The following is an 11,018-nucleotide window of genomic DNA, read 5'->3' as shown; positions in this document are numbered from 1 at the left end:
GCTGAGGTAGTCAGTTGGTCATGCTTCTCCCCTGTAAAGTTACCCCCTCTTCCCACCGTACTCCCTGAAAAGTCACTATGCTCAGCTTACACTTAACTGGGGAGTTATGTTCCCCCTCCTTGGGGATGAAGTATCTATACATTTGGAATTCTGTGTGGGAGATGGATCTCTTCTCCCCTCCCCCTTTTTGTTTTCGTTGGTCATACTTCGGGTTTATAATCCAGTACTGCCTTATTTTATTTGTTCAAAATTGTCCAGCTTTTGAAAGCTCTTTCAGCTGCTCCCTATATCCTTTGACACACCCCATCAATGCGTGTGTGTGTGTTTATGTATTGCGTGTTTTTTGTATTGAAGGACTTCCTTACTTCCTGGCACTCTAACGCACCCCATGCTCATCTTATGTATGTCTTGTTCCAGTCCCAGAATCAGCTGTCTCTCCCTGGTTCCTTATGTTGGTGAACAGTATTGGAGACCAAATCTGGGGACCACATGTGCTTACTGCTGTGCGCTATCACTGTCCAGGCACCTGTTTACCTACCTGGGTGCATACACATATTTATAAGCATTTCTACATGTAATCTTCTGCATCTAAGTTAAGCTAAACAGGAATTCCTCCTGATAGCTCCAATTCTAATCAATTACCCTATGGATCGTTCCAGCCTCTTCCTCAGGGGTCATTTTTATCATAGCGATGTTGCCTAGTAACATAGTGGACATATGTTTATCTGTTTCCAAGGAAACAGAGCTAGATAGTTAACCAAAGGTCAAATTCTCCTGCAAAAGAGGAAAAGGTTTTGTTAACCCTTTACTCACACGGATCAGTGGCTCTCACTGCTTGGAGGGTGAGAACAAGCTTTTTGGCCCGCGAGTGAGCGAGCGAGCGAGCGAGCGGGCACTGCAGTGACCTGGCTTGCTGACGGTCCGGAGTAGATAAATGCTATGGAGAAAAATTCAGAGTTAAGGAGTAAAGGGAGCTGGGGCACTGCTAGTTTTTTAAATGTTTATTTATTTTATTTTTATTAAAAAAATTTTTTTTAATGTTTGTTTATTTTTGAGACAGAGAGAGACAGAGCATGAACGGAGGAGGGGCAGAGAGCGAGGGAGACACAGAATCCGAAGCAGGCTCCGGGCTCCGAGCCGTCAGCACAGAGCCCGACGCGGGGCTCGAACTCACAGTCCGTGAGATCAGGACCTGAGCCGAAGTCGGATGCTTAACCGACTGAGCCACCCAGGCGCCCCTATTTATGTCTTTTAGAGAGAGTGGGGAGAGGGGGAGAGGTGGGGTGGGAGGGGGAATCCCAAGCAGCCTCCACACTCAGCATGGAGCCCAATGCGGGGCTCGATCCCACGACCCAGACCCTGGGATCGTGACCTAAGCTGAAATCAAGAGTCGGACGCTCAACCGACTGAGCCACCCAGGCGTCCCGGCACTGCTAGTTTCAAAAGGATGGTCTGGGCAGGTGTCTCTGAGAAGGTGACATCTGACCAAAGACTTGAAAGACGTGGGGGAGTGAGCTTTGGGGATGTCAGGCAGCACAGTGTCCCGAGGAAGAAGGAATGGTAAAGGCAAAGGCTCTGAGGCAGGACTGTGCATGACCGCGGGAGGGGACCACGGGTGCTTTATAGGGAGGTCTTTATGGGGAGGTCTGACACCACAGCTGGCTTCCCCTCAAAGTCCCGAATGAGAGGCCAGGCCTGTGAGGTCAGGGAGACACTGAACCCTCTTCATTCCTGAGGTCCCACCCAGGTCTCCACCACACCAGCCTCAAAGGCCCAGGCACCCAGCTTCCAGGGCGGCCTCTGCAGTCCTTGCTGGCTATGGACCGCACAGGCCTTTGGAGCAGGACAGGTCAGGCTCTCCCACGAGGTGGCTGTGGCGCCAGGACAGGGTAACCTATCTGCCGGTCCTTCTAGGTGGCGGCCCCCAGCTGATCTTCTGGAAGCTCCTACAGCCTGCATTTTTATCCTGCATTTTTAGGATCCCACCCACAGGTAAACGCTGAGGCTCACAGAGGTGAGAGGTCCTAGCTGAGGACAGGCAAGTGAGCTGGCCTCAGTCTTCCTGGGGACCCATGATCTTCAGACGGAACTCGGGTCTTGTCCCCAGCCTCCAGGAACCGAGAGTGTCACTTTCACTTTTGTGCTCTGGGCACCTCACTCGATCCCACTTGAACCCGATTCCCCTTTAATCTGGGCCCTGTAAAGGAAAGAAACACTGACAGCCTCACCCGTGTTTCATCCACGCACACTGTGCTGAGCTCTGGGGGAATCGGGGAATCAGACAGGGGCCCCGACCTCCAGGAGTGGCCAGTCTGATGAGGGAGGCTGGCACGGAGAGGAAATAACTCTTTTTTTTTTTTTTAATATTATTTTGAGAGAGACAGAGCACAAGTGGGGGAAAGGCAGAGAGAGAGGGAGACACAGAATCCGAAGCAGCCTCCAGGCTCGGAGCTGTCAGCACAGAGCCCGACGCGGGGCTCGAACTCACAAACCGCGAGATCATGACCTGAGCCGAAGCCGGACGCTTAACCAACTGAGTCATCCAGGAGGGAATAACTCCTACGAGATCAGGCAAAGCGCCAGTCCAGCTGGAGGGTCCCGAGGTAGGCTTCCCAGGGGAGGAGGCACTACAGCTGGGCCTTGGAGGGTGACGGTGTGTGTGGCCCTTGGTAATTCCCCAAGAGAACACCTACCTTGGATTGTGCACCCCGCTGTCCCACGGAGAAAGAACAGGGAAAGGGGAGGGGGGAGGTTCGTCGGAAGCTTCCTTTCAGCCTTCAGGTGGCGCCCTTGAGCCACGGAGCCGCACGCGCCTGGGAAGACTGTCCCGACCTGAGGACCCAGGAGAGGACCCGGGTCCCTCCTGGGGGCTGTGCGTGTGGGAGGGGGGCGGGGGCGGAGGGAGCGAAGGGGCTCTGATCGGTAGGGGCTCCCCGGCGTGGGCGGGGGCGGGGGGGGAGAGGCAGGCGGCGGGGGAGGGGTCTCCCCCAGCACCCACCCCCGCGCCCCGCCCCTGCACCCGTCCCCGAGGGCTCCAAGCTTCGATTCCCCGAGCCCGGGCGCCGGCGGAACACATAAGCCCTCCGGGGACAGGGAGGGGGCTGGAGCCTGATCCCCCGTCGGCCCGACACCCAGCCTGCTACCCGCCTCCCGGTCCCTCCCCGCGCTAACTCTCCGGGCGCCCGCGCCGGCCGCGGGCGGAGCTGGATCGGCGGCTCTCCGAGCTCCCCGGCCCCCGCCCCTGCCCCTCCCTCCCCGGAGCCTCCAGCGGCCGCCGCCGTAGAGCCCCGCGCGGCGCGAGCAGGTACGTGCTCCTCGGCAGCGGCTCCGGGCCGGGCCGGGCCGGGGAGGGGGCGGGAGCCGGGGAGGGCGAGGCGGTGGCAGCCGGGCCCGCGCCCGCCTGGGCTGCGCCGCAGCGGAGACACCGGCGGGCGGGCGCCGGGGCGGGGAGGCGGGCGGGCGCGCGGGGAGGACGCGCCCCTGCCCTGGCCCGCCGGCCGCCGGTGCCCGCGCCTCCCGCGTGCGGAGCCGGGGAGGGAGGCCCCGGCGCAGGTACGCACGCGGCCCGGGGACGGCGCGGGGGAGGCCGAGGGCCCCGGGCGCGGAGGGCCGGCCAGGGAGAGCTAGCCTGACCTCGCGGCCCGGCCGAAGGACACGCGGCGAGGGGGACCCGGGCGCACGCCGGTCGGCGCGGAGCCCGGCCTCCCCGGGCCGCCGGGCCGCCCTGCTACCGGCGCCGCCCGGCCCGGTCCGGCCTGGCCCGGCCCGGCCCGGCCGCGTTTGTGGTCAAGGGCAAGAGCAGGGGGTGTGAGCTTCGGGCAGGCGGGCGCGCGGTGCGACGGGCAGCCTGGGTGCTGGGGCTTTCTGCGTGGAACTTTGGGTATAACGGCGTGGACCTGCGTGTGCGTATGTGCGCGTCCCGAGGCTTTGTGTACAACTCGTGCGTGTGTGTATCGATTGGGTTTTGTGAAGCTTTACCCACGGCCGCTGTGCGTCTGTCTCCCCGAGCGTTGGTGCGCGCCGGTGGGTGGGGTGCCGGCCCCCGGGCGGGTCTTGGGGGGAGCCGTCCTGGGGGTACTTAACTGTGTGTGCGTAACCAGCTCTACCCCTTCCTGGGGTGTGAGTACCAGTGTGGTCTGCGGGATCTGTGGGTCACCCTGCGTGGCTTCCCACGTCTGTGGGTGCTGCCCGTGGAAAAGGTCCCTGGGGTTGTGGATGTGGCGCTGGGGTGCGTCTTTCAGATCCTGTTGGACTGCAGAGAAAATTGGAAGGTAACTGGTGCCGTTGGGGGAGCCGTGAACACTGGGGCCCCGCATCTTTGCCAGTTTGTTTCTGCTTGTGTTTGGGGTGACTGGGCGTGCCCTTCTATAACTACTGGTGGGTATCTCTGAATCCGTGTGTGGGAGACGTCACACACCTGGGTGACAGGACGCCTCCTTTTTCTCTGCCCTTGTCCCGACGCTGGTGTCCTCTAAGAAAAAGTTTTGGGTTCCTGCTGGGTGAAAGAAAGCCCTGCTCCCAGAATTTGGGTGCCCTGAGTTTCCTTGGGCTATGGAAGCATCGGCATGCTGGTCTGGGAGGGGAGTTCTTGGGCCACTCCAGGAGCTGAGTTCTGTGTAAGGTGTTAAAGATCTGGGTGTGTGTGGGGGGGGGGGGTTGGGGCGGGGAAGGGACACATCTGGACACCCACTGGGCAGGAGGGGTCACCGCCAGTCCCTGTTCCCGGTGGCAGTCAGGAAAATGGTTTTGGTGCCAAGAGTACAAAAGCCAGCTAGCACGCCACACCTCTTCTGTCCGTTTACTGGAAAGTGGGAGCAGTCTGGGCAGAGCCTGGCTCTGAGTAGGTACCCTGCTACCCCGGGTTGGGGTTGGGGGAGGGATTGTCTGCCTGGGCAGGTTGCTGCCCCATTCCTGAGGGCTGGCTGTGTTCCAAGCCAGGGGGGCTGGGCGGGACCCAGGCGGGATTCAGACACATCCCTGCCCTCAAGCTGCTCACCGTGGCCTTAAACACTGGGGCAGAGTAGAGTCTACGAGTGGGGGCTGGAAGAGCCAGGGACGCAGGGCGGAACGGTGCCACCGGGACAGGACAGTTGGGGTTCCCAGGTTTGTAGGTGATCATAATTCTTCGGGAAGCCGTGTTCAACCTCTGGCCCTCACATGCCTGCCAGGGGATCGTGGCTGTGGTTTGCAAAACGGAGACAGTAATTTCTGCTCACGGGGCTGGTGCAGGTTGCAGGAGACACTCCTGAGTGAAGTGCCTGCTTTGGGGCGTGTAGGTGCTCAGTAAAGGTTTATTAAATTGGAACTCAGGAGAGAGGGACGCGGTGGTAGGAATGGGTTGTAAGCGGAAACTGGCTTTGTACTCAGATGAAAGGCCCTGTGTGTGCCAAGAGGAGGGATCTACTGCAAAGTCCACGATGGAAGGAAGATCAGAAAGATCGAAAAACGTGCCTTCCTGCACTGAGGCTCTTTTTCATTCATTCATTCACTCTATTCACTTCATTTGCTCATATTCTCTCTCTCTCTCTCTCTCTCTCTCTCTCTCTCTCTCTCTCACACACACACACACACACACACACACGGAACCACAGAGCACTGGAGAATAAACTCAGGCATGGAAATGCAGAGAAACATCTAGAATCATGTGTATACGTGTGTGTAGACGCACCAGGGCGTGTGAGCCACCCTATACCGCGGGGTCTCCATACAGCGTGGAGACCCGGGTCTGTGTGCCTGGGGCCCTGGGTGTCCGTGTGTACACGGAACAGAGTAGTTCCACTGTGGGATCAGGAGTTCTGTCTGCTGCGTGGGGAAGGGGGCTGAGGTAGGACCTGGAGGGGGACAGGCTCTGGACCTGCCCGAGAGGATGCGTCATCCACTCCGGCTAAGTGTGGCTGTCGGGGAACGAGGGCCTGGGGGGGCCAGATTCTTCCCTTATTGCAAGAGAAGCCGGGAACCCAAAGTTTAAAATGTAAAATCTTGGGGCGCCTGGGTGGCTCGGTCGGTTAAGCGTCCGACTTCAGCTCAGGTCATGATCTCACGGTCCGTGAGTTCGAGCCCCGCGTCGGGCTCTGTGCTGACGGCTCAGAGCCTGGAGCCTGTTTCAGATTCTGTGTCTCCCTCTCTCTGTGACCCTCCCCCGTTCATGCTCTGTCTCTCTCTGTCTCAAAAATAAATAAACGTTAAAAAAAATAATAAAAAATAAAATAAAATGTAAAATCTTTTGCTTTTTCTATACTGGCAACTACTTCAAAAACAAATGAACAGACCAGAAACAAGAAAAAAGCAAAACCTCTATGAGCCAAAAATGGTCCGAGAGCTGGTCCCAGCTGGCCTCTGAGGCACCCTCTCTAGAATGCCCTCATCCCCTCTCACTGCCGGGGGATTTTCCACTCACTCTCGGAGGTCTGGCTCAAATGCCACCAAGCCTTAGAAGCTTCTCTGACTTTCTCCTCTTTGTCTGTACGTCATCTTCCTCCTCTCCACCCCTCCCCCCTGCCCCCGGCCATTCTCATTTCACGACAGCCGTGTCCCTTAGTTGAACTGGCTGGGGCCTTGCATTATTTTGCGAAATCCTCACCTCGACCTCGGAGGGAGGCGTTTTGCTTATTCCCATTTAACAGATGAGAAGAACATTGAGTCTGAAGAGGTCACATCGCTTGCCCGAGTTCAAGGGGCGAAGCTGGGATTTGAGCCTGATCGCCACCATCTGAATGATAGTGATAGCTTGCTGCTCATACTTATTGTTCTGAGAAGTTTACAGGGATTATCTCAAGCCCTACATCAGTCCCATTGAGTAGGGAGTAGAGGTATATTACCACTTACTAGGGAAACCGAGGCCCAGAGAGGGTAAGTAAATTGCCCAAAGCCACCTGCCAGCCAGTGGGGGACAAGGTCCCGGGCTGGACTGGATGGCACCACTCGGTCACTGTCTAAGACCCCACCCCCATCTGTCTGGCAGGCTCCCCCAGGGACTGTGCCTGGACCGCCCTCACATTGCTCGTGGCGCCAGCAGGCTCTTGGTCGAGGTCTGCTAAATTCAACTGACTTTTTCTTTTCTCTTCCAGCTGCCAAGGGGCCAAGGGATGAGCGGGGGCCCTCCTTCCCAATGGCATCTCCCCCCAGCCTGGAACTGAAGACACTGCACAATGGCCCCCAGATCCCAAGGAGACCAGCCCCTCTGGGCCCAGTGGGCCCACCCAGGGAGGGTGTGGAGAATGCCTGCTTTTCCTCAGAGGAGCGTGAGACCCATTTCCAGAACCCTGGGGACACCAGACTGGGCAGCTCCCCCAGCCCCCCTGGGGGCGTCCCCTCACGACCCCGATCCCAGCGGGACGATCTATCCCTGCGTTCAGAAGAGGGGCCAGGCCTGGAGCCCGTGAGCCGCCCGGTGGATTATGGCTTTGTTTCTGCTCTGGTTTTTCTGGTGAGTGGGATCCTCCTGGTGGTGACTGCATACGCCATCCCCCGTGAGGCCCGCGTCAACCCTGACACGGTGACAGCGCGGGAGATGGAACGACTCGAGATGTACTATGCCCGCCTGGGCTCCCACCTGGACAAGTGCATCATCGCGGGCCTGGGGCTGCTCACAGTGGGTGGCATCCTCTTGTCAGTGCTGCTGATGGTCTCCCTGTGCAAGGGCGAGCTGTACCGCCGGCCCACCTTCGTCCCTGGCAGGGGCTCCAGGAAGACCTATGGCTCCATTAACCTGCGCATGAGACAGCTCAATGGGGACGGGGGCCAGGCTCTGGTGGAGAACGAAGTTGTCCAGGTCTCAGAGACCAGCCACACCCTCCAGGGGTCTTAAGTAAGAGCTCACCCTGTCTGGCTGCTTCAGCTTCAGGGCTACAAGGCCCCCGAGAGCCTGGGGTTGCAGACTGAGCTCCACGGAGGGTCCTGCGGAAGCAGTCTTGGGTGCTGTGGGGGGGAGTCTGGGGCCGGGCCCAGGCTGCACATGTGAGAGCAGCCCCCCACCCCCCGCCCCGCCCGATGTGTTTGCAGCTTGAGGTTTTGCATAAGGTTTGTTTGGAGGATGGCTTCTGCTGCTAAAAATACAAAAGTTTGGAAACCGCTGCCCTGGGAGGATGAGGTTTCTTGGCATTTCCAAGGATCGAGAGCCCTTTGAAAGGCTGTCCATCCTGTTTCTCATGCCTTGGGGAATTCCTGGAGCTCTGCTGTCCTCATCAGCCAAGTGCGGGTGCTGGGCGACCTCAGAGGGACCCCCCCCCCCTTTCAGCCCTGACCATCTGTTGGGAGCTGGCTTCCCGAGGAGAGGAGAAATCAACACCGAGGCGACCATCCCCTCTCCAGGCCTCAGTCCCCCTGACTGTGAATTGAGAGGGTTGGGCTGCATGATCCCTGGGGCCCCTCCAGTTCTGCCCTCAGAATGGGAGCCCAGTAGATACAGGAAAGGAGGGTGTCTGGCTGCTGCTCACCAATCTCCGCCATTTTCTGGCCCGGCTTGGGTGGCCGCCGCTGTCCGACATCTAGCCGCTCGCGTGGTCCCGAATCCCCTGGTTAGGCTGGGTTGAAGTCCAAAGTTTGCTACAGCCCGATTTTGGTCTGGGGATCGAATTACCTGCAGCGACCAGATCGTCGCACACATTTTACAAAGTCCAGCGCACGCCTGGACAAGAGCGGTCTTTCATACAAGAAAGGGTGAGAGTCCTTTGTTGTATTTCCGTGGACAGGATGTGGGCTTCTGTCACCTCCCACTTCTCAATGTTACGTCTCTGGCCCCGGACCTTATCCTGGGAGCAGAAAAAAAAAATTTTTTTTTAGTGCTGAATTTGTAACCTCCCTTCTTCCCCTTAGCGGTAAAGTGAGCCCCAATGTATTGGGGGAGAAATCAGGCATGTTCTGGTGGCCTAGCTCTAGCTGCAGTGACCACTGTTTGTTCCGTTTTTCTCGTGGGGTGTCTGCAGAGTCCCTCCAGACTCTAAACTACTGACGAGGAAAGGAAGTGAGCTCTAGGGGGCGGGGAGATACAGGTGCTTGAGGCCCGGGGGTGGGGGAGGCATCACCCAGTGTGACCGGCCCTAGAGGGCTTTGAGAGGACACACCTTCTAGGTCATTGACGTGAAGACTCTAAAGGGGTCATTTCCATGAGCCCCCTGACCCCAGGCAGGTCCTACCCACTCCATCTCAGTTGGCCACGTGGGCCCTGGATCCCAACTGTCTCTTGGGGGTGGGAGGGTGTGGTGGGAATGGGGTCTGTAGGCTAGAGCAGCCCTGATTAGCCGTAACCTGAGCCTTCAGTCCCGGGAGCCGAACATCTGGGAAATGTAACAGCACAGCTTCTACGACAGATCAAATATCTGCTCCTGCTGGCAGGTTTTGCCAGGAGCAGAGGGCTGGGGGAGGACTGGAGGGGACAAGGGCTGTTCAGCTTGGCCCGCTGGGCTCTGTTCCTGGTGTCGAAGGGGTGTGGTTTGAAAAGAACAAAGCCTCTAGCTGGTGAAAGATTCACAAGTCAGGGCTTCCCTGATGTGTCAATTTCCACTCCCCCCCCACCCCCCCACCCCGCCGCCCCACCTCGTTCCAAGGAAGAAGTGAATGCTCTCTGTAAACTACAGTCAAGTTGGACATCCCAAAGGATGGGTTAAGGCCTTTCAAATCCATAGTGATAATAATAAAAATACTGGTCCAAGCCGTATAGATTACTGGGACAGTGGGGGGCTCATTTGAGTCTCACCTGTTGAGTGGAGGCATCTGGGACCCTCAGTTCCTATCAGTGTAAATGCAGTGAATTGATTTAGGGGCTAAATCTGTTGGAAGATCATATCCTGGGAATCTCAGATTTTCTCCAAGCCAGAGAAGCCTGCTTTGCATCCTAATGCAGAAACTCCTTTAGAAAATGTGTATAAATGGATCGAGGCCGTCATTACCTTGTCAGTGAATTAAGAAAACCGGAGAGCCAAAAACATTTCCCCAAGAGTGCGGCTCAGATCTGCCAGCCGGTGGGTCAGAAACAGGTTTAGGAAGGAATCGGGGAGGCACGTGGCGCAGGGTGCCGAGAACCTTCTTTGCAGGCTTTGTTGGGGGGTGGCTGTGAAGCGGTCCCAGGGAACCCCGTGGTCCCTGGGATGTGCCTCACTTCTAGGAACTGCCTTTCCCACCTGACATGCCACCAGGGCCCCCAAACCTTGCTTCCCTAGTGTGTTGGTTATCCACTTTGGAGTTGGGAAGCCCTGGGTCTGAATCCAGGCTCTGCCATTCACTGGCTGTGTGACCTTGGGCCAGCCACTCCACGTCTCTGAGTATTGTGTTATCTGTGAAGGGGGAGAGGTAGGAGGTCCAGTCACTAAGATCACTCCTTCCCCACCTCAGTTGGGGGTAAGTAGATTAGGCCTAAGACCTTGGGGCTGCCCTTTTCCCCGCTGCCTCTCACACCTCTCATCCTACCCATGAGCACATCTGGTTGGTTCTGTGTTTGGAATCTGCCCGTGCCCGCCCCTTGGCCGCAATTACCTGGTCCACATTGCTCATCGGTATTCCGATTTCTCTCCTGCCCGCCCTCTGCCCCCAGTTCATCTTCCACACTGCGGCCAGACAGATTTAATTGGGTCAGGTCATTCGTCGGCTCAGAGCTCTCCTATGCTTCCCTCTCATTCTGGGCAAAAGCCAAAAGTCTCCCCCTGGTCAGGTGTACTGTCCAGGCCCCTCACTTGCCCCAGGCACCTTCCGAGGCCCAGAGTCAACGTTTTATATGTAATTTTTTTTTAAAGGATGGCCCCTGAAATTGCATAGATTCAGGTCTCCCCAGATGTGTGTCCCTTCCCCACAGTGGCCCATGAAATCCTATCGCAGTCTGGCCCCTGTGCCTCTCTGGCCTTATTTCTCACACCTTGCCTCTTTGCTCACTCCAGCCACACTCGCCTCCTTGTGCTGTTCCTCAAGCCTGAAAGGCACACTCCCACCTCAGGGCCTTTGCACTTGCTGCTTCTTCTACCAGGAAGGCATTTCACCTTAATACATGCAAGGCCCACTTGCTTGCCTCCTTAGGGGCTTTATTCAAA

The 11,018-nt window shown here is 57.6% G+C and overlaps 1 protein-coding gene across 3 annotated transcripts; it reads left to right on the top strand.

Annotated features, from left to right (window-relative positions):
- The first annotated feature begins 3,082 nt into the window (after nt 1-3,082).
- TMEM74B (transmembrane protein 74B) lies at nt 3,083-9,649 on the top strand. Of its 3 annotated transcripts, none has more exons than XM_043602701.1 (2): nt 3,083-3,304; nt 7,068-8,072. In XM_043602701.1, exon 2 carries the CDS (start codon nt 7,109-7,111, stop codon nt 7,805-7,807), a length of 699 nt encoding a protein of 232 aa, XP_043458636.1. In that variant the 5' UTR covers nt 3,083-3,304; nt 7,068-7,108; the 3' UTR covers nt 7,808-8,072. The 3 variants fall into 3 exon arrangements, with proteins under 3 accessions (XP_043458636.1, XP_043458634.1, XP_043458635.1); XM_043602699.1 differs by lacking the exon at nt 3,083-3,304 and adding an exon at nt 3,470-3,552 and having other exon boundaries at nt 7,068-9,649; XM_043602700.1 differs by lacking the exon at nt 3,083-3,304 and adding an exon at nt 4,503-4,616 and having other exon boundaries at nt 7,068-9,649.
- The last annotated feature ends 1,369 nt before the right edge of the window (nt 9,650-11,018 follow it).

The sequence above is a fragment of the Prionailurus bengalensis genome, chromosome A3 (assembly GCF_016509475.1).
Source record: "Prionailurus bengalensis isolate Pbe53 chromosome A3, Fcat_Pben_1.1_paternal_pri, whole genome shotgun sequence".
In the NCBI taxonomy this organism is placed as follows: Eukaryota; Metazoa; Chordata; class Mammalia; order Carnivora; family Felidae; genus Prionailurus; species Prionailurus bengalensis.
This window is presented reverse-complemented; position numbering and strand designations above follow the sequence as displayed.